A 22635-nucleotide genomic window follows, 5' to 3' on the forward strand; every position below is an offset into this window, starting at 1 on the left:
GAGCTCAGGTGCATCCTGTTTCCCCTGATCATCCTTGAGATGTTTCTGCAGCTTAATCGGAGTCCACCTGTGGTAAATTCAGTTGATTGGACATGATTTGGAAAGGCACACACCTGTCTATATAAGGTCCCACAGTAGACAGTTCATGTCAGAGCACAAACCAAGCATGAAGTCAAAGGAATTGTCTGTAGACCTCCGAGACAGGATTGTCTCAAGGCACAAATCTGGGGAAGGTTACAGAAAAATTTCTGCTGCTTTGAAGGTCCCAATGAGCACAGTGGCCTCCATCGCCCATAAGTGGAAGAAGTTTGAAACCACCAGGACTCTTCCTAGAGCTGGCCGGCCATCTAAACTGAGCGATTGCGGGGGAAGGGCCTTAGCCAGGGAGGTGACCAAGAACCCGATGGTCACTCTGTCAGAGCTCTAGAGGTCCTCTGTGGAGAGAGAAGAACCTTCCAGAAGGACAACCATCTCTGCAGCAATCCACCAATCAGGCCTGTATGGTAGAGTGGCCAGACGGAAGCCACTCCATAGTAAAAGGCACATGGGAGCCCGCCTGGAGTTTGTAGAGTGTAGAGTGTGTAGAATTCTGAGGAAAAAAATGAGTTTAATCCATTTTGGAATAAGGCTGTAACATAACAAAATGTGGAAAAAGTGATGTGCTGTGAATGCTTTCCGGATGCACTGTAGTATTGGGATTTGAACCCACAAACTCAGAGTTTCAAGCCTTTTCCTCTACACTACACTGCCTGCTATAATAATAATAATAATAATAATAATGTCTAAACCAAGTGCATGGCACATTGCCAGTTGGATTTGTGCCCGTGAAGGACACAACAGGGAAAAATCATTTTAGAGGATGCTGATGTTAAATACTACTCAAAAACATGATTTTTTTGGAGGAACTTAATACACTTATGTGTAAAATTTAAATGTACTTGTGTTGAGCAGTTTAAACTCAGTTTAAGTTAGTTACTCTAACCAGACTGTAAGAAATTAGGTGAATGTAATTCATTTGAGTGATTGACAAATATGAAAAACAGTTTTAACAAATTACTGAATGTTAACAAAATGTAAATACAGTATGTTGATTGAACATTGGTGCATTGCATGATAATTTCTAATCCATTAAATAAACCCCAAATATTTGTTTTTAGAAATTTTATTTTTAGATTTCAATTAAACTAGCAAGTTGTCAAATTGCTAACCATAACCACACCATTAGTACAGTAAATAACATTACCAAGTAGCCAATCATACCTAGGCAATTAATATATTAAATTACTGCCAGTCACCACAAGGAGTAAAGCCTTCTCATTTAGTGTAGGGTGTGCAGAAGATTTGAAGACTACTGTACAGTCATAAAAATACTGGTTCTTTAAAGTTATTTTGTGGTTCTTCCCTATAGGTTTTGTGGTTCCTCATAGAACTATTGCTTGACAAAGCACCATTTAATTCTGGAAAGAGTTCTTTGCATATGATGTTGGTTCTTTGTGCTTTGAAAAATTTCCTAATATGTAGGAAAAAAACTGAAATGTCTAGTGTAATGTAGGCTATGTAATAGAACACTAACATATTAATAAAAACGGGACTTCGCCTGAGTTATTGTATGCAGCAAGAGTCCTTTTAAATTCCTAAGCCATTGCTATTTCACTGATCTGTTGCCATCTATTCCTGGTTATTTACTGTATGGACCTGGTTATGAATCTAAATAAATAAAGGTTCTTTCTGGAACCTTCATGTGAATGTGTTTATTGGGAACCAAAAATGGTTCCCCTATGGCACTGCACCAAAGAACCACTCTGGCATCTTTATTTAGAAGACAAACTTGCTCAAATCTTTGGCACTTTATGGACTGTTATGTCCAGCTTTCTCTTAGACAAATGAGTGAAGACTGCTAAAACTCTGTGATGTCTTTACAAAAAAGGGTGGTTGCTCAATGCAAATAAACTCAGCTTATGTTAATAAGGCGTTTTGTGCCACTAAAAATTACCCAAAACTGCTGAACCATTCTTGAAAACCATTCTCCCCCACACTGCAAAATATAAAACAAAAATGAGCTGATATGACATCACTGCATCTTATATGATAACAATGACATTCATTTGATTTTCATCCATCCATCCATTATCCAACCCGCTATATCCTAACCACAGGGTCACGGGGGTCTGCTGGAGCCAATCCCAGCCAACACAGGGCGCAAGGCAGGAAACAAACCCCGGGCAGGGCACCAGCCCACCACAGTCATTTGATTTTTATATACAAAAATTAAGTTCTTATGACAACCAAAATAATTGTCAAGTGTACTAGAACTAAATACACAAAGTCAACAAACATGTTCATTTTCAGTTGAATCAAGTTAAAACAGATGTGTAATGACAAATTTTGAGTAGAGTCAAGCTAAGATGATTGGGTAATGGAAAATATACCCTAAAAATAATTTCTACAAATGGTGCTCTTATTTAAAGCAATGAAATCCATTCATATTATTTATATGCAAATTATACTTCTTAATGTGACATCCAATAAATCTGAGTCAGGTATATTAGAGATAGATACATGAAGCATAAAAACCTGTTAATTTTGAGTAAAGTGAATTTAAGTTAGAGGAGTAATAGTAACATACCCAAAGAACCTTTTTTTTTTTTTTTTTTTTTGTTAATGCAGTGTTCTTTAATTCAATTAAATTCAATTTTATTGTCCCACGAGGGAAATTTGGTTTATCAGCAGGTTTTACACAGAGAGACAATGACATAATATTAAAAGCACAACAACAAAGAATACAGCTGTCAAGCATAATTTTAATACAAATAAATAAAATATAGCAGTGAGCACTTATGGTGAAACATTAGATCAAACATATTAGATATAATAATTAAACCAACAATTAGACATAACTGATGAAAATGCTAACTGTTCATCCTATGATTTCAGCCTGTGTAAAGCTGAACTTATTTAGAAGATTAATATCAGTTGGAATGAAAGAGATTGGATTCTATTGCATTTTATCCTTGGAACCTTGAACCTGTAACCTAAAGGCAACAACTGAGAATGTCTGCTTTCCATAATACTTGCTTGTTAAACAGATCAGTGAGATTGGACTGTTGAGACCTTGTTATTTATTTATTTAATGTTTATTTGTTTTATTTTACAATTTGATTATGTTTTTATTACTGACATTAATATTTCCAAATCCGACCAGCAGCACATAAACAAAGCAGACTCAATCCAAGGTTTATAAAAAAGTAACATGATGGAAGAACTCACATTAAAAAGATTTGGCTTCCTTAAACAGTAGAGGCACTGCTGTCCTTTTTTCAGATGGCTGATATGTTTTCCTTAAATGTCAGTTTTGAGTCTATTATCGTCCCCAGATATTTATAGTTGTCAATAAGTCTCCACTGTTTGTTCTTTGATCATTGTTACCTGTCGGTGAATGTTGTTTCTTCTACAATCAATTATAAGTTTCTCAGTTCTTGTAAAATTTACGTGTAGAAAAGACTCGTCAAGCCAGTTAACCAAATCACCTACCACTTGACTATGGCTCGATTTATTCTTAGATTGACAATCGCTGAGTCATCAGGAAATTTTATGAGGGACATGTTTTCAGATTTACTATTAAAGTAGACGATGTACAAAAGAGACGAAAGAACACTGCCCTGAGGGGACCCGGAGGATGAAGACAGCACTTCATACAGACAGCAATTGACTTTTAGTCTCTGAGTCCTGTCAATTGAAGAGTCACTCTGGGTTTGTATTGGGTGTCTGGGTAAAACATGATAATTATAAAGTTACCGCAAATTCGCGAAGATAGTACCAGATCCACCGAACTGTGGAGCGCATTCCCCCCGAAAATACTCGGGGCAAACTGTACCTCGCAAGGCACCACGCACACTCATGTTAGCCGCGCTTCGTCCCAACCACCACCGGGTGGAAGTTTCAAGGAGCCCCTAAGCCAGCCGCACGTGGAGCGGAGAGCGCACCCGGTGACGTCACGGACGTTTAAAGCAGCCCCGTTCCGCCGGCCGGCCAGCAGTAAGTGAAGAGAAGAGTGGCGTGTTCAGTGTGGGATTGCTGTGTTGGGTGTACTGACACTCGAACGCCTAGCGAATTTCGAAGCTTTCCGGATTTGATTTTTTTTTGACTTTCCAGAAGGCATGTGGTGCCAATAATTCTTCAAGGTATGTTAAGGTCTAATAGGGGCAGGTTACTGCTGATATCGGGGGCGTGAGGTGTTTAGGGGAGGGTAGTTACGCTGACTTGATCACCTTGCGCTATGTGGAATGCGAAACAGTGACGGCTTTAAGTTGAGATGATGAGGCTGGGCAGGCTTCTGAGCGGCACGGATTGTTGAATGAGCAGGTGCGGGTGAGGAGTTTGACGGGGAAGTGTGAGAGCAAGTGCGCAGCACCGAGAGAAGGACAGCGCAGTGTCCAGCACTGAGGTTGGGGAGCAGGTGGTTCTAACTTGGGATTGGGAAGGAGGTATCTGCGGTATCCCTGAAGGTTCGGCCTCCCTGTGAAAAAACAGTTTTAAAAAGCGCCGCTGAAAGCTTCGCGTTTCGGTGTTGCGCCGCAGGGTGACCAGAGGACCGCAGAGAAGTGAACTGAGCCACGCGTTAATTTGCTCGGATTTAATGCATCTAAGCAGTGCACATTAGGATACATTGGTTTCATTAATGATTGATGTTTGGCGAAAATTAGATCAGTGTTGAGTAAATGGATGTGCAGGAGTTTCGTCCGTGCTTGGAAATCCTCACCTGCACCAGGGGCGAGACTGTCGCGAATCTCCTCCTCTGATGAGAAAGAACAAGGTGCGGCGAGAAGGAGAGAGAGAGAGGGTAGAAAACAGTCTTTGCAGCTTCTTACTAATGGTGATCATGACAGATGATGATTTGATGTGGACTTCAGCCCTCACTGCAGCCTGCATATTCCGAGGGTCAGTTTTCTACAAAAGCACCCGTGACACCTGATTAATCTTCGGACAGTAAGTACGTGGGCTGGATGCACAGACTCACTCCGATTATCCGAGGGGGGCTTCTACGTCACGTGGATGGAAACTGAATCTATATTCCTGTACACCTCTGTGAGAGACTTTAGCAGATCTTTGAGTATCTTGAGTGTCTTAAAGTGTAGTGTGGCCTGCCTTTTTATCCTATAGCTGCTCTGCGTGCCTTCTTCTTAAAGCTTTACCTAACTCTATAAAAGGAGGATTGTTGAATGACAGCAGAGATCTGATGCTGTGAGGTTCCTTTCTTTTATGATTTGGTTGCCACGTCAATATTCCAGCAGGTATGTAATATGCAGAGCCATTAGTCACCGCACCCAAACCCTTACTTGTTCTTCTTTTACACAAGTTTGGCCACCTTGGTGCATTCCTGAATCTTCATCAGTTGGTGCTAGTAATAGAGTGAGTGTATTTGCTTATCTAGCATCAACTTTACTTTTGTTTTGTTTTTAAATTTTGTATGTCAAATCCAGCAAGTACTGCTGTGGGGCTGATTGTGGGTCTCACTCTTTATCTTGAAAATTGTCTACTGCACAGTTTTAAATGTTCCTCAGCTGAAATAAAAGGAACCATTGCACTTGAAGTATTGTAACTGACCAGGTTGTAACTTGATTTGAGATCTAGGAATTTTTACAAAGCATCTGGTCAATAGCCACTTGTCGCAAGATGTAATCCTCAGTTTAGGGTTGAGGCGGACCAGCCTGGCATTGACCTGTTTTGGTAATGAAATAGTAATTCCCATAATTGTGCTTCTTTGGACTTTATTCAGTGGTGTTCTTTATGTTCTGGGTGTCCAGCAGTTTCATGGGAAATGGTCAGCAATGGCAGTCAGCTTTGTTTATGACATTCTAACAAAGGTATTCAGTTATAGAAGCAAGTTCATGAGGTGGCACATCTTTACACCCACGTTCATTTTCCGGTCCTTGAAACAGGGAGGGCAGTGCTTCTTTCCCTTGAGAGTCAAAGCTGAATTGAAAATGGCACTCAAAAGCGAAAAAGCTTTCACTTTAATTAAAGCCCATATTTTTTAACTTACTCTATCAGTCAATCTTTATATGCGCAAATGCCCATGTGTCTTGCCATGGCTGCCAGCGCAAATTCATCCAGTAGGGGGGAACCTCATCTTGTGTTATGTGCTAATGATCTCTTCTTAAAATGGGTCATTCTGCCTACTTTGTGGATGTGTAATGTTTACAGGATTATTTAGTTAACACCATACAAGGGATGCTAGCTCGATAGGCTTGTCCAGATGTAGTTTAGCCCAGTCTTGTGTTTCTATAAAGTCTGGCTCTGTTTCACTGTCCAGCAGAGGCTTTCAGCTGCAAATCCACGGATCAATAAATTTAATTAGACTTGATTAATGAATGACTTTTGGCTGCACAGCTCGGCCGTTAGGAGTTCCAAGGACACGATGGATTGGCACTCAGGCCAGTAGCATTTTATATAGGGTTTGATTTGCATTATCGCGAGTGCTGCACCATACGCTATCCTCAATGCAGCAGTCCCCATACCGACATGTACTAACCTCTGGAGGACCACTTCTGGGAGGCGGAGGAGAGCACCGCCTTGACTCAAAAGGATCTGCTCCTGCTGCCAAATGGGGGATGGGCTGACTGGAGAATGGCGTGGCCGCCAGCCTGTCCCACTAAGTGCTTTCTTTTTCTTGGCTGAGTGCTTTGTGTTGAACCAGAGAGGTGGAAGTTGTTGTTATTGTGGACCATAACAATCTGGGAATCTGCCTATAGGCTTCATCATTATTGCCATCTAGGTCATGCCTTCTTTTTAAAGAAAAGGACACATACATTGTAGTGTTAGTATATTTTGTCCCAAGCATCTGTTTGGCTATTGGGGAATTTTAATATATGAGCTTCCAGGCGTGTTTAGTTGGTTCCAAAAGCAATCTCATCTAGCAGTTTTCTGTCCTACACTGTATGTTTTTGATTTAGAGAGTATCTTATCATCTGCTACTTGTAGACACATCATCCATGCAGATTGCAATCTACTCCTGCAGCAGGGCCTTCCTTCAGGTTCTTGGGTCTTTGCAGCTGCCTTGCTGTATTAGACTGTACTCTACATGGGCCAACTTGCACAGATTAGAGGGAGGCGCATTTGGACTGATTCCGTGCCATACCTTCATATCCCACAGGAGCTACATGCCAATACCACCCTTGCGTCAACACCACCCTGAAGACCCATTTTTTATTTCTCACTCTCAATATCTGACACTTCTTTATTCTACTGAAAGTTGTTCTTCCCTGGGGATCTGTGCTTTGAAAAGAAGCGCTCTTAGAAATTCTTTTTAAAATCAATCAATAGAGAGTTAGCAGTGTATTTGCATGAGTTAGAGAGGGGCATGCCATGCACAGTCAGCTAACCCCCCCCCCCAACTGAGAGAGAGTTACACTGCATACAGATCAGCAGCGACCTTTCCAGCAGCCTCCAGGCCACTGGTGACAGGTGCTAGGAAGTCTCTGTATTTGATGATGCCAACATTATACACAGCAAGCTGTACGTTTCAAGAGCTTCTGGGGCTTTAGAGCATGTGTTTTTACGGTGGCAGGTAGTGACAAGAGTGGCTAGTGGACAATGTCTGCTGCACAGATATGAACAGCACTTACCGCCCTAATGTCAGCGGAGCTTAATTAAGACCTTGTAACTAAGTTTGCACTTAGATACTATTTTTTGTGTACATGTTGCCTCTTCTTTTGTGACATGTATTAGCCTGAAGAGTAGTGCAGAAAATATTTAATTCTAGCTTGTTACACCTCTCCCACCCCAGCTGAAGTTCCACATTGGTTGGTCATCCTAGATGTCACATATTCCAAATAGTTATCCTGATCATCAGAACAACTGCCATGGGGGTGTTGATTCCAGTTTTTTGGGGGAGCCTCCAAACTGTGCTGTGTTTTATGTGTAAAAAATTTGTTTTAGAAGAATTCCACATTTGTTCTCCAAGCTGATGTGTTGTGTGCAGATGCCTTACTTAGGCAATTAGTAGACAATGTGTATCAGTTACTCAATTGTGTGACAGTCTAGTCACTTGTGCCTTTAAAACAAGTTGCAGAGAACACAGTAGGATCTTTTTGGGGTATACAAGGACTGTTTTCTAGCTGGGTGGCACACAGCTGAAAACTGAGAAGTTAAATGGATACTTTCAACGAAGTCCTCCACTTGGGTGAAGCTCTTGTGACCATGTTCAAAAGGTCTCTAAAAAGAAATGAATTAGACCGGTTCAATAACAGTTAAACAAAAAAAGCGGTTCAAGGATTATCTGAAGAAATCCTTAAAGCTATGCAACATCTCATCAGAAGAACTGGGGCAATTTGCATCAGATCATAAAATATGGAAAACAGTCTGTGAAATTGGCATAATGTCTATTGAATCCACAAGAACATGATTTTTTGAGAAGCATCTCTGTCAGATTCACCAGCAATGACTTAATCCCTTGATGAACCTAACCAGGTAGTATTTCCATTCTCTGATAATAATGTGGTAGTAGTAGTATTGGTTTTTTCAGGTGAATTAGATCGACTACATTGTTATCACATTTTTGACAGACCACCATAAGCAAGAGTGAGTGTACCAGTACAGAAATTGAATCTATATAAATAAGATTGTAAGCTGTGTAGAAGTCTGTCTGTTTTCTAAGCACACAAAAAGGGCTGAACCGATTTTCACGGAATGCTGTATGTGCCTTGCAGGCTATATGTCATGCCAGAGAGAGAGCGGTTATACCAGGAGGGGGTGCAAACCGTAAACCAGTGCCAACTAGGGACTACAATTCCCATCAGGCAGCAGGAATACACTATGGCTGTTGGCGGATATTGTCTTCAGCATGCATAATGTTTTCTGCTGGCCAAAATGTGATTTTTAAAGACCACAGTTACGTACAGCATTTTCTTTTCTACTAATTTGGATAACATTTTTATTCTCTTGCTAAAGTTACAGCTTTTGCCTAAGAGTGTATCTCTTTGTCTCATCGTGGGTTGTGTTTAGCTGTGTGGAATTTCCAAAAGAATGTTTTTCCACATTTATTTTTACAGGCAATGGTAGGCACTTCAGCTGGTGTTGCATATGAAGGGAGTATGGTGCTTTAAAGATGTACACAGACGTTTGTTATTTTGGTTTTAAACTAGAGTGAATTTTCTTAGCAAGGTTTATCCATGTTGTAATCATTTTTGTTACGTATATAGGGACCAGTGTGCATTGATTGGTCATAAATATGCACTCTGACCTCCAAAGGTCATGCAAAAAGACAATTTCCCCTTGGGGAATAAGAAATTATATCAAACCAAATCAAAAAGCAGACTAGAATAGATATTAAAGAGAGATGGGCTACTCAGAAATTCAGTCATTCATTTTCTCTCCCGCTTAGTGCTGGATAGGGTCATGGGGGATCTGCTGGAGCCTTTCCCGGCTAGTATAGGGCACAAGTCAGGAACAAATCCTTAACACATTCACACACACACACACACACACACACACACATCCCAACGACACACTAGGCCCAATTAAGAATCGCCATGTCACCTAACTTGCATGTTATTGGACTGTGGGAGGAAAACAGAGCACCCAGAGGAAACCCACACAGACACAGGGAGAACATGCAAACTCCACACAGAGAGGACCCAAGACGTGACCCCTGGTCTCCTTACTGCAAGGCAGCAGTGCTACGACTGTGCCACCGTGCCACCCTACTCAAAAATTGTTTGCCAAAAAACAGTTCAAAGTCAAAACTCGAAGACAAAAATTCAATAAACACAATCCAAAAACTTCAGAAGGAGAGCTAAGTAATAAAGCCAAGATACACCAAAAGTCTAATAAACACATCACAAAAACTCTTTGTTGCTATCCAGAAACTTGGACAATGGGAACTGGGCAACACAGATTTTTTTATACTGTCAAATGAGTGACGTCACTTGCCATGACTTTCTGCTGTCACATGGTAGCAATGGGCATAGCAACCACAAAACAATGTAAACCAAAATGGTGGTGGTGTTCTAAGACTTCAAATATTCTGAACCAAGTGAAAATTACAGAAATAGATTACAAGTATTCTGAAACTTCTAATATGAGAATTTTAAAGCGTTCATATTCATAACACTGATGATAATAAAAGTACAGTAATACTGGTTGTGTTTTGCAAAGGTGCACCTTATTGATATTGTTGTGGGAATGACTAAATCATGAAAGTGTTTAATTTGTGATTGGATCTATGTTCATTATAAACACCTAAAGAGTAAACGAACCACTTCACCAAGGTTTACATTTTTCTGTTCTGGTTGTTTTTTGATGGGAGCCACCACCTGCCCGTCTCACAGTTAACTGAGCCTAGACTACTAGCTGATCTCAGTTATGTGGTGAAGGAAGTAGGTTACGTGTAAATGTGGATTTTAAATAGTCAGGGCAGTAAATCGGGCCCACAGGTGTATGAAATCTTTAAGAACAATGTGTATTTGAGCCAATTTCTTCTTCCGGGATTAGCAAGTCACAAGCAGCTGAGATAAACACCTCTGGGCTCCGTACTTCTGGCTGACGTGTGTGTAAACTGCATGCTGCCTTGGTAGGAGATGGGGAACACGGATAGCCCACTGCATGTAGAGGTTTGATATAGCAGGTCCTGGCTGTTATGGCAATAGTTGGAGACCGCAGTCCCACAAAAAACAAAGCAGTTTGAGTCCCCAGAATATTTGAGCCACTGTGCAGTGTCCAGTGCAGTATCTGCTCTGAACTCCACTGACCGGCTTGAATCCAGTCCATGGATCTGCATCAGTATAATTTAGTAATACAGTGAGTTGAACTCAGTGGTATGTCAATGTCAGTAAAGCCCAGTCTTTCATGAGGGCAACAGTTTACACCTATAGGTAGTATACAGTTGGTCCTGATTAATTTGTAGCCTTTGCTCAAAGTAGTATGGCCATTAGCTGGACACTGGTATGGCAGCAAGCACATCTCAGCAATGGAGTTCAGAGCTGCGTTTGAATATACACCCTCTTTTGATCCCCACTTTTTTTTTTTGTCAAAATGAAAACAAACATATAGCTTCCAGGTCATCCACTTTAATAAAAGGACAAGTGACTGTAGTCGTATGGGGCTAGATGGGATTCTAAAATGAGAATACCCCTCTGAAAATAACCAGTTTTAAAAAAAATTTGTACGGAATAGCCGCACAATCTGGCAGCACTCGCAGGGCTTCCTTCTAAACCACCCAAACATAATTCCTGCAGTCCATGCACTAAACTAAACTGGTGGGGTTCAGAGAACCAGCAAAAGAAACTGAATAAAATACTTCACGCTGAAAGGAAATAAAAAACTAAAACTGCCATTATCCATTGAGGAGCTCAGCAGCACAAGATGACTGAAGCTTATTAATTAATTTGTAATAACGGAGAAGACAGACAGACATGCATGCGTAGACTACTGTAGCTACATACAGTTAAGGAGTGCTTATATTTGCTCTGATGTTTTTGTCATTTTGACTATTGCATCACTATATAGGATAACAATAGGAAATCAAGATTGGATAACCATTGTGGTTTATATACAGTATATATTATGTGTTAAAATTCTGCAGATATTCTAACATGGCATGTTTGCATTTCCAATTAGACAGTCATGTTAACGTCTTTTAGTTGCTCGTTGGATGCACAGTCTGAAGGTGGGTGCTGTGTTGCCTGTTCTGTGGTGTCGTTAGGCAGATTTGTTGATTCTGGTGTTTTGAGTACTGAAATCTGCATCTCTTGTCGCTCTTCATTATTAACTCTGTTTATTTCAAATGCATATTTTACATTTCATATTTTTACAAGCCTAGCTGCCATTTCTTTCAAACTCGCATTGACTCCCACACTGTTGTCATAACGGTGAACAACTGGGAGCGCACACAGCAACTGCAATGACATTCAGGTTTACCACTCGTCCATTGATGTCTTTGAATGCCAATCTGATGCTACAGAAAGGTTTTTTGCTTGCAACAAGTTATGCTTGCTTTTAACATGTGCAATGTTTTCTTTGCACGTTACGCCCATTTCTATGTTTAAAGGGTTTTTTAGGAGACATTTCAACTATTCATTGTAATCTGAGGCTTGCTCACTGTTGGACCAGGTTAACAAAAGCACTGCTGCGCTTTGCAGTTTGAAATCATTGCCCTTGCTTTAAGTGCCACCTTCATGAGGTGTTGGATTAGTTTACAAATGTGACAATCAGTTAGCCGACTATTTGAGGATGGATGGATTGAACTTTTATTTAATTAATGTGCTTAATTGCTTAATTATTCTGACTTAATCACGCATCACTTCATTGGCAGAGAAGTCCCAAGTGCGAATGTAGAAAAAGAATCTTTAGTGAAATGCTGTACTTCATGGTTTTGTATACTTGACACATGTTTGTCAGGTTTGGTGCTGTGTAGTTAGCAAAAAATCTCTCAACACCATCCTTGTGATTTTCGCCAGCCTGACTAGCAGATCTTTGAACCTGCTTGTCACTGATGAAATGCCTGATTTGTGGACCAACAAAAATGTCTTCCTTAATCTTGGCATCATTTATTTGTGGAAACCTCTGTCTCAAATATCGAAATCCTTCACCTTCTTTGTTTATCGCTTTTATTAAAGCTTTATAGAGTTAGGGTGTTGTACCGTGTTAGACATTATGGATACAATGAGAAGTAAAGCAAAACAACACCTTTAATTGGCTAACTGGACAGATTACAATACTGTATGCAAGCTTTCGAGGGAACTCAGGCCCCTTCAGGCAAGATGTAATCCAGAAACTGGAATTCCCTATGTTTATATAGACGCTTGGACAGACACCACATTGGAAAACCGTTACATGGATCATCTTCAATGTAAAAATTTAATGGACCACTGCAGGCTAAAATTCATTTAGCAGGAGAGGAGAACAATTTATAGTCAAGATCTTTTCATACAATAACTGTCCAACAAAGTCTTGTGTTATGTTAATGTTAAGATTAAGTTTTTGATGACACTTCCATACAATGTGGATCTATATTTAGTTGTCTGGGTCAGTCATAGTCCTCGTATCTGGTCATAAAACTCTTGTCTCTATTTAAACCAAGTTGTAATGTGTCAAATTTTAACTTACCATTCCTTTCTCTCCTGCTATGTTTTGAAGTTGCCCATAAGCACTGTGAATTTAAAGTCCTTCTCACAGTGTCCATTGCTACTAAAGTGAGCTCCTACAGAAACATCCCTATTGCCATTCTTAATGTGGAAACTGTGTAAATTCATTCTTTGGTGGAGTGTTTGTTCAGTTTCTCCCACACAGAGTGCAGTGTTGGGACATTTTATACACTTGATTAGGTAGACCACATTAGATAATCTGCAGGAGAATGATCCCTTTTTGCAATGCTCTTGTCGGCAGTGGGGTATGACTACACGATCTGTATTCTAAATTGGAGAACACATTTTATATCTTTTTCTGTAGGCAGGGAGATCTGTTGGTTCAATCGGGGAGTTTCTGACAATTAGTTACTGCAGGTTTGGTGGTTGTCTGTATTCCAGAAGGGGAGCTTCTGGGAAAACATTTCTCAGTGTGTCATCATTATCTAGTATTGGCTGAAGTTCATTTATAATTTTTTGAAGTGCTTCAAGTTGTTGGTTATAGGTGTCAAAAAGGGGCATGCGGTTCTCATTGTCTTTGTTTTTATATTCCAGAAGGTTGTCTTTGGGTATGGCAGTAGCTCAACTTATCTGAGTGTCTGTTGCTTTGGAAGTATATCCTTATCTGATGAAATCTTGTCTAAGCTCCTGTAGTTGTCTATCCCAGTCTGTCGGGTCTGAGCAAATACGACTGTAACATATTGCTTGGCTGAAAATGATGGAGCACCTTATATGCTAGGGGTGGAAGCTATTACTTCTCCGGTATGTCCATCTGTCTGTTGGTTTGTGAAAAACAGAGGTTACAAGGGAGTTATCTTTCAGGCGAATGGTGGTGTCAAGCACGTGGACTTCTGTTTTTGAGTAATTAAGCTTCAGTTTTATGTTGGGTTGGAAAGAATTATATTCATTATTAAAACAGAGGAGGTCCAGATCATGAAGATGTCATCTATGTAACAGAGATACAACATTGGTTTTAAGACACGTTGACATAAAATCCTCCTCCAGTTTTGCCATAAATAGGTTTGCTTAGTGAGGTGCAAACCGACAGCCCATTACAGTCCCCGTTTGTTGCAAGTAGATGTCCTGTCCAAATGAGTATAAATTGTCAGAGTGAATTTTATCATTCGTATAAGTAACTCGGTGGATAAATCATTAAATTTTTATATAAAGAGAATGCAAAAAATATTTGTGTGATGGGTTGAAAAGTGGTTTACATGCCACACTTTTCTTTCCTTACGGAGCAGCCAGTGCTTTTATGAAATGAAACCCTTTAGGACGACTGTACCATTTGAATATCCAAGCTGCATTCTTAGTTGTAGTACCACCACTTTAAGATCACCATAAATGTTACAGTTGTTGCGTTGTATGTGTATGCTTACCATATAAGAGGAAATCACAAAAATAATAAAATAAAACATCATGTGACAGTCTGCGGTGGACTGGTGCCCTGCCCGGGGTTTGTTTCCTGCCTTGCGCCTTGTGTTGGCTGGGATTGGCTCCAGCAGACCCCCGTGACCCTGTAGTTAGGATATACTATAGCGGGATGGATGATGTGACAGTAAAATTTAAATGTGATATTTGTGATCAGCAGACCAAAATCCAATAAGATACACCTTGCAGCAAAGTCTTTCATTGTCCATTGTTAATTTAGATAGAATAAACGTGTGCCATATGCAGTTTTAGCTTAAATACACCACATACTGCACAGATTGAAGAAAGTAAGTATCTGGTGGATGGCTGAATTCCATTCCTTATGTTAGACCCTAATTGAGATTTCCCTGTGCAGTTGTTGGCTTAGATCATCTAGCTGTGTGTGCCTTTAAATATGCTACTGCTAGTGATATGTCCGTCATTATGAACTAGTATGGATTCAAGCTTAAACCCAGATGGAAAATACAGAATTTGGGCAAGTTCCTTTTGACGTTTCTTTTACATAGCATAAATAGCATGTTACTGGAAGATTACATATAAAGTATTGTTGCTTAAAGGATGTATACACATTGACAGTATAGAGGTCTTGGCTATCTAATGACTTCCTTGAACTAAACACAGTGTATAATTGTCTTACCTGAGAATAGTATCTCTGTCTTTAAGTGATTGGAAACATATTTTGAGTGAATGATCCAACAGTGGATTACTAGTAAAATTGCAATACAGTAGTTAATAATGACTAGAACACAGAGCAAAGCATACAGGGGAATCTGAACAAGATTTTCTTTCCAAAACTGGTAAGCCCTCCTTTTCCAAAAAAAAGGCATTTTAGACCCAGGGGGTCTGTGAATTACTTTTGAGTAGGTTTGTGGTTTTGCAGAGTATTTATTTATTTTTTTTTATTCCCCCATTTTCCAAGAAAACCTAATGTTTTGTTACCGCTCAGCCGCAGTTTGACGGCTGGAGTGCTCAGCACTACGTGGCCTGGAATTTAATTTCCAAAAAAACTCTGAGTGTCATTGACAGCGGGAAACAATCAATAGGATGGAAATTGCTTGTAGTTTTCCCTGAAGCACTGCGATGGATTAGTGCACGCCTGCAATCTCTGCACAGGAGGCGGATACCTCAAACTTGTAAATTCTGTGTTTCTATTTATAGAGCAGAGGTGTGTGTGCATGTGCTGAGAGGAGGAGTCCTTGGCAATGGTAGCCACTGGAGGGTGGTGCTGCTCCTCCACACCTGAGTTGAGGAAGCCACAATGGGGCGTATATGCACAACTTCACAGATATGGAAGTCTGTTGCAGCACTAAAAACACTCACTCATCTGAGGGTATACAGAAAAATGGTACCTACTGGCTATCTGTGTGTGCCAGCTGTCACATCACCATCAATGCCAGCAGCCATGCCACCTGCACTTCAAAACAGGTAATCCACAGTAAATCTAAGTCTGTTTGGGCCCAGCCAGTACTTGGATGAGAGACCATCTAAGAAAAGCTTGGGTTGCTGTTGGATGAGGTGTTGGTGGGGCCAGCAGGGGGTGCATACCCTGTTGTCTATGTGGGGATCCCAATTCCCCAGTGTAGTGACAGGGATACTGGTCTGTAAAAATTGGCACCATTCTTTGGGTGACACATAAAGCCGAGGTCCTGACTCTCTGTGGTCACAAAAGATCCTTCAAAAAATAAAAGGGTGTTTTCCGATATCCTGACTAAATTGCCGACCATGGCCTGGTAATTCCACCCCCTAATCAACTCATAATAGGTAATGTGTGGTGAGCATGCTGGGGCAACGATGACAGCAGTCATCTCATCCAGGTGGATCCTTCATATTGGTGGTGGTTGAAGTGCCTCACCACTGTCTAGGTCAGGGTTCGCCAAGTCTGGTCCTGGAGGACCACTGTGGCTGCAGGTTTTCATTCTAACCCTTTTCTTAATGAATGCCCTGATTGTGCTGCTAATTAAGTTCTTGTAAATTCATTTTGATTGAATTGCTCCCCTGAATTTCTTCATTGTTCCTCTGAATTGCTTCATATCTTTCCTTAAATGGCACCCAAACAGAAATGAAATATGAAGTCAGGGCCTCAAACTCCAACCAATTTCACTCCAACCAGCTGCTTAATGAAGTGCCGAGTCTTGTTGTTAATTAAACCCGTTGTTTAATTCCATGGCTTGTTGCTGGTCTTGTGGTGCAATAGCAGACATTTGGTTTTCAGATATTGTATGATGGACCCCATCTCATTATTGTTTGGCTGCTAATTAAAGAAAAAGAAACAATTAAGGGGTTCTGAGTCTTCAAGAGCAGGTCAATTAAAATTAGTTCAAAAGAAGTTAATTAGCAGCAAAAACAGGTTACTCATTAAGAAAAGGGTTAGAATGAAAACCTGCAGCCACGGTGGTCCTCCAAGACTGGATTTGGCGACCCCTGGTCTAGGTAAAGCACTTTGAGTGTCTAGAAAAGCACTATATAAATATCACTATCTAACTATTTACTGTCTCCTAATAGCTCATAGCAGAAGCCATACCATATGCACTTAAGAAGAGGTCATACACCTGAAGCTAAGCATGTATGGGCCTGGTCAGCACTTGGATGGGAGACCATCTGGGAAAAGCTTAGGTTACTGCTGGAATAGATGCTGGTGAGTCCAGCAGTGGGCACTTACCCTGTAGTCTGTTAGTGGATCCTAATACCCCATTGCAGTGATGGGGACACTGTGCTGTAAAAATGGCACTGTCCTTTGGATGAGATGTAAAACTGAGGTCTTGACTCTTCCTCTCTCTCTCTTTGGTCATAAAAGACCACTGGGCATCATTCATAAAGCGCAAGGTGTATTCTGATGTCCCAACTTTCCCCGTCACTGCCAAAAGAGATCCTACTCTGCAGAGCCCTTGAGCAAGGCCCTTAACCTGCAATTGCTCCAGGGGTGCTGTACAATAGCTGACCCATCGCTCTGACCCCAAGGGGTATGCAAAAACTAACAAATTCCTCATATAAGAAATTGTATAAGGCGAAATAAAGAACAAAAAAAAAAAAATTGCCCACCATGGCCTAGTCATTCTTGCCTCACCCAAGTCATCCCCCATCTCTAATTGGCTATCTCTCTCAACCCTTTATCACCTAAGAGAAAATGTATGGTGAACATACTGGTGCAAAAATGAACGGATGCTGAAAAATGGAAAATAAAACTTGTAGCCTCTTTGGGGTGGTCAATTACAGCTTTACAACCCCTGTCGGACAAGTCACTACTTTAATTGTCCACACCAAGACCATCATCAAAGTACCCTCTTTACTGCTCATGTCTCTCTGGGTCCTAGCTTCCTGTGATCCACAGGCCGACCTCATTGATAAGCATCCCCTGCTGGTCTCACCGACACCTCTTCCAGCAACAACCCAAGCTTTTCCTGGTTGGTCTCCCATCCAAGTACTGGCTGGACCCGAACATGCTTAGCTTCAGGTGGAGGACTTGTTCTCAAGTGCATGTGGTATGGTTCCTCCCTTTTGTATATATATATTTTTTTTGTTTTCTGGCTTCTCGCACTGACTACACTGCACAATTTTGGCACCTCTGCATGCACAAACATCAACCCTGTGCAGATCTTGATTGTACCTAGATGAGCTTTTCCTTGCAGTTGCTCCATGTGGACACTCGCACAATGCCTACGAGGTTTTAGTGTATACATAGGTTATTTTCTACACACACATGAATGCTGCACAGATTGGTGTGCATGCATGGTCTCGCTCTCACACACACACACACATATATACACACATGCAAGCTTGACAAGCAGGTCTGATGCGTGCTGCTTCTTGCCCCCGGGGGTGCTAACCCGTCTGTGACGGACAGGGCTGTTTGTGGCACATCAAAGTCTTGTTGCGCCGCTATACTGTGTGTGCTTTGTTGCAGAGGATTCTGGTGTCTTGGGAGCTCTGCAGCCAACATCAAAGCGGCCCAGCGGAGGACAGAGCCCGCGTGAGGGCAGCACTGCATGCCGAGCCGCCTTTGAAGCACAACACATGAAGCTGCTGAAAAGCTTTTTGTCTACCCAGTAGCTTCAGTGTTGAGTGCTTTAGTTGTCTCCTTTTTTATTTATTTATTTATTTTTTAAATGTGTCTGTGCCTTTATACATTCTGCTCCTTCAGGAGGGCACAGTCCTTTTTATTTCTTTAAAGGTATGGTGCAAAACATTCTTCTTGTTTAGCTCTGGAGTTACTGTGGTGTTGAAGGTGTTGATATGAACTGTTTACTTCTTAGTGAAAATGCTGAATTTTGAGTTAGGGGGTGAATGTGATGGATGTATACGATGTGCTGCCAGAGTATATCCTGACAAATAAATTCTAAAATGTATCCCATTAAATATTGGAGCAACTGATGGCTCCTATGAACTTCCCCACTGCCTTCATTTTACAGATCCTCTTTGCTGTAGCATCTCCTCCACTTGTCTTTCTGATGGCCCTCATCTTTTTTTGCTTCAGCCAGTAAAATAAGCCTTCTTTATAACCTATTCTTTCATCTGCCACGTCTTAACTTTCCTCCTATATATCCTTTAGTTGCCCCATCATCATTTCACCCCTTAGGCCTCCAAGGCCCCTATCATTGTTCTGTTACAACTGTCTTTAAATTCACCTTCCCTCCAATTATTTTTTTCCCTTTTCCCATTGCTGCTCTCCTTTTGCAGCCCCTCTTTTTCATGCTGCATGCAGTTCACCCCCCCAACCCTGTTTTAATGAGGGTGTTGTTCTAATTGACAGACTGCACTCGTTGCTAATTTAATGTTGTTGCTAATTAGTTTCCATTTCACTCCGAACCCCATAATGAGGTTGTCACTCTCAAAGTGAAGGTATGATAGGGCAGCTAGCTGTCAGATATAAGCATGATGTCCAGTGCACCTTGGGGTGGTGGGGGCTTGAGTGGGTTGGTTGGAGTGTTTTTGGCATTTTGATTTTCCACTGGAATCTGAAATGGATCCTTTCATGCCTCTCACCACACTAAACTAAACCTGAACCTAACGGGTTACTGTAGCGTGTTTAATAAGTAAAGGGCAGATAAGGGTCTGCAGAGCTCTCCAACAAGAATTTTTTTTTTAGTGAATTAATGGAATGGGAGCTGCCCACTCCTGCAATGATGGAGAAGGTCCAACAGGTCCACCCCCTTTCTGGTTTTGATGCATAATTGTCTCCATTAAATTTTGATTTGCTAAATTAATTGCTCCCAGCGAGATTCATTTGACAAAGAAAGGCGTCAAAAGAGAAAAATCCTCCGTGGCCTGTCTAGGCCGACCTCCGGACCCCCTCCCCACTTCAAGCAGGAATATTTTGGCTTGTCGGGACTTGCTGTCCTGCCTGTGGATGTCATGGCTATCTGTGCACTTCTGAGGGTGAGGGAAGTGGAAGATTTTTTTTTTTTTCTGGCTTGCAACATTTCTGCACTGTAGAGATCTGGGGCCATAGTTTAGATCAATAATCACCGGAGAGTTAGAAAAAGGTGCCCTAGCAAACTAATGAGTTGGGTTTGCAGACAGATTGGGGGTCTTTAAAAGATATTTTGCCATCCTACTTAAGATTTGGTTATGAAAGGTACTATATAATACATAGTACATTCCGGTGTCTCCTATGTTCTCTTTTAGGCTGTAAATATGAGAAAGCTGTTGGCTCTTCTTTCCTGGCTGACTGCAGCCACAAGTCTGAACCCTGATGATCCTAATGTGTGCAGCCACTGGGAAAGGTAAGTAACGTGGTGGGTGTGTGGTGTACAGCACATATTCCTAACTGTATCCCTGTTCCCAAATCCCACTCAAGCCTTTTAATTCATGTGTTTCTCTGCAGCTATGCTGTCACCGTTCAGGAGTCCTACACCCATCCGTTTGACCAAGTCTACTACACCAGGTGCACAGACATCCTCAACTGGTTCAAATGCACACGACACAGGTGAGGATTTGGTGCAGCTGGGCGCGCGGTACATTATCTTAGATCAGGGAAATGGGTGGTTGCTTGATTTGTTGGAGGAAGAAATTACAGAATGGGTAGGCTACAGTCATAAGAGGAATCATTTTTCCTAAGATTTTATGAGCTGCATTTATAGGAGTGCAGTCAACGCTATCAATTTGTTCTCATTCACTGTATTTACATATTATATGTATCTCCTCTTCAGCTGGCTATTACCCATTACAGAATGTGGTCTGTTTGTACTGCGGCGAGTTGCCTATAGCTTGAGTAAGACTTCAAAAGAAGCCAATTCAGCAAATTACAAAAATAATACAGTATATATGTATACAGTATGTGTATATACTATATTATATTAAAAAAATCCTTGGACGAGACGTGACTTTTTCAGAGAGATACTTTCAAGTACCGTGAGACGAGACTTTGTGCCAAGACATTTAACCACACCAGGGGCCGGAAATAAAAGACAAAGAGCAGATGACAAAGTAGAACATCGTAAAGAGGTTCCAAAACGTTGGTGCGATACACACACAGAAAAGGTTAGAGATAATAAAAGTACTAAAATTTGAAAGTTTCAAAAAAATGATAGTAAAGATTATGATTATGCGCTAACACACGGAAATTATTATTCGGTGAAATAATAGAAGAGCGAAAAGAGATTGAATATTGTTCAGATTTAAACTTAAGTCAGAGACTTGTTGATCGTCTAATTCATGTTGCCATCAGGGAAAAGCATTGTTTCTTCCCAATGAAGAGGCTTATCTGTGATGATTAAAAGATTTGTTGTTTGGTGAAAGTGAAATCCACATATGCGAGCGGCAGAGACATGAAGGGGCTGGTGCGTAGCGCAGGCCAGGGGCTTACCGAGCAAAGCGAGCAGGAGGCGAAGCCCGCATATTAGTGAAACAGGACAGTGAGGAGTGTCCCGCCCAGCTGTCTACTCCTGATGTTACTCTTCCCCCTACCCTCAGCCTGCAGCCTCTGTCTTGGATTAGCACGAATGTATCGCTCCTGCAAGCAAACTATGATTCTTAGCGTAATGAGAGAAGTCACAAAATCAACCGGAATGTTGAAGCAAATTATAGAAAAAAAGATCTAAATCTGTTAAGTAGTTCTCTCTTTCATTCGCTAAGTGGAGGTAAGATTACACCCCGATGCAGACGCATGAGTGAGGAGGGCTCCACCCCCCCTTTCCCACAGCCCGATGAGTCTCTCTCAGATTCCACAAAGTTCTTATCCATATTGACATGATTGCATCTCACAATTTCTGTAGATTTGTCAGCTGCAAATTCATGCTGCCCTTCCACCACATCATCAGCTGCCATTCAACCTGTGCATCAGAACAGATCATCCACCTGAAGCTAAGCATGTTTGGGCACAGCCAGTACATGGATGAGAGACCATCTAGGAAAAGCTTAGGTTGCTGCTGGAAGAGATGCTGGTTAGGCCAGCAGGGGATGCTTACCCTGTGGTCTGTGCTTGGATCTCAATGCCCCAGTGCAGTGACAGGGACACTGTGCTGTAAAAATGGTGCCGTCCTTCGGATGAGACATAAAACCGAGGTCCTGACACTCTGTGCTCATTAAAGATTCCTGGGCATCTTTTGAAAAGAGTAGGGTTCATCCAGATGTTCTGCCTAAATTGCCCATCATTGCCCCATCCATTATTGGTGGTGGTTGAAGTGGTTTCCCTCTGTCTAAGCACTTTGAGCAGTGACAAAAGTGCTATATAAATGTAATTTATTATTATAATCTCAAAGGAGTTCTGTTGGATTCAGATCCAGTGACTGGGAGGGCCACTGAAGAACGCTGAAGTCATTGTCATGTTCAAGAAACCTTTTGTTTTGTGACATAGTGCATTATCAAGCTGGAAGTAGCCATTAGAAAATGGGTAAATTGTGGCCATGAAAGGATGCACATGCTCAGCAACAATACTTGGACAAGCCATGGTATTCAAGTGATGATTGATTGGTATTAATTGGCCCAAACTTTCCACACTATTACAACACCGTCCGTAGCCTGGGCTGTTGACACAAGAAAGGTTGGATGCATGGATTCATGCTTTCTGACCCAGCCATTTGTGTATCTTTGAAGAAATTGAGAATCATCAGTCAGGCTACTTTTTTCTAGTCTTCAGCTGTCCAGT

The 22635-nt window shown here is 41.3% G+C and overlaps 1 protein-coding gene across 5 annotated transcripts in view; it reads left to right on the forward strand.

The window, feature by feature from the left end:
- Window positions 1-3670: 3670 nt before the first annotated feature.
- Window positions 3671-22635, forward strand: part of megf11 (multiple EGF-like-domains 11) — a 133785-nt gene continuing 114820 nt past the window's right edge. Inside the window, exons 1-3 of one of the 5 annotated variants that reach the window (XM_039773531.1) lie at window positions 3671-3750; window positions 20175-20272; window positions 20374-20475. In XM_039773531.1, coding sequence (XP_039629465.1) covers window positions 20184-20272; window positions 20374-20475 — 191 coding nt within the window. In that variant the 5' untranslated portion in view covers window positions 3671-3750; window positions 20175-20183. Of the gene's footprint in view, window positions 3751-4049; window positions 4182-4330; window positions 4363-4510; window positions 4987-19905; window positions 19926-20174; window positions 20273-20373; window positions 20476-22635 lie in introns of those variants that run through there. The other 4 variants (XM_039773529.1, XM_039773532.1, XM_039773530.1 and 1 more) reach the window with 4 other exon arrangements.

Source organism: Polypterus senegalus, chromosome 12, assembly GCF_016835505.1.
Source record: "Polypterus senegalus isolate Bchr_013 chromosome 12, ASM1683550v1, whole genome shotgun sequence".
Lineage (NCBI taxonomy): Eukaryota > Metazoa > Chordata > Cladistia > Polypteriformes > Polypteridae > Polypterus > Polypterus senegalus.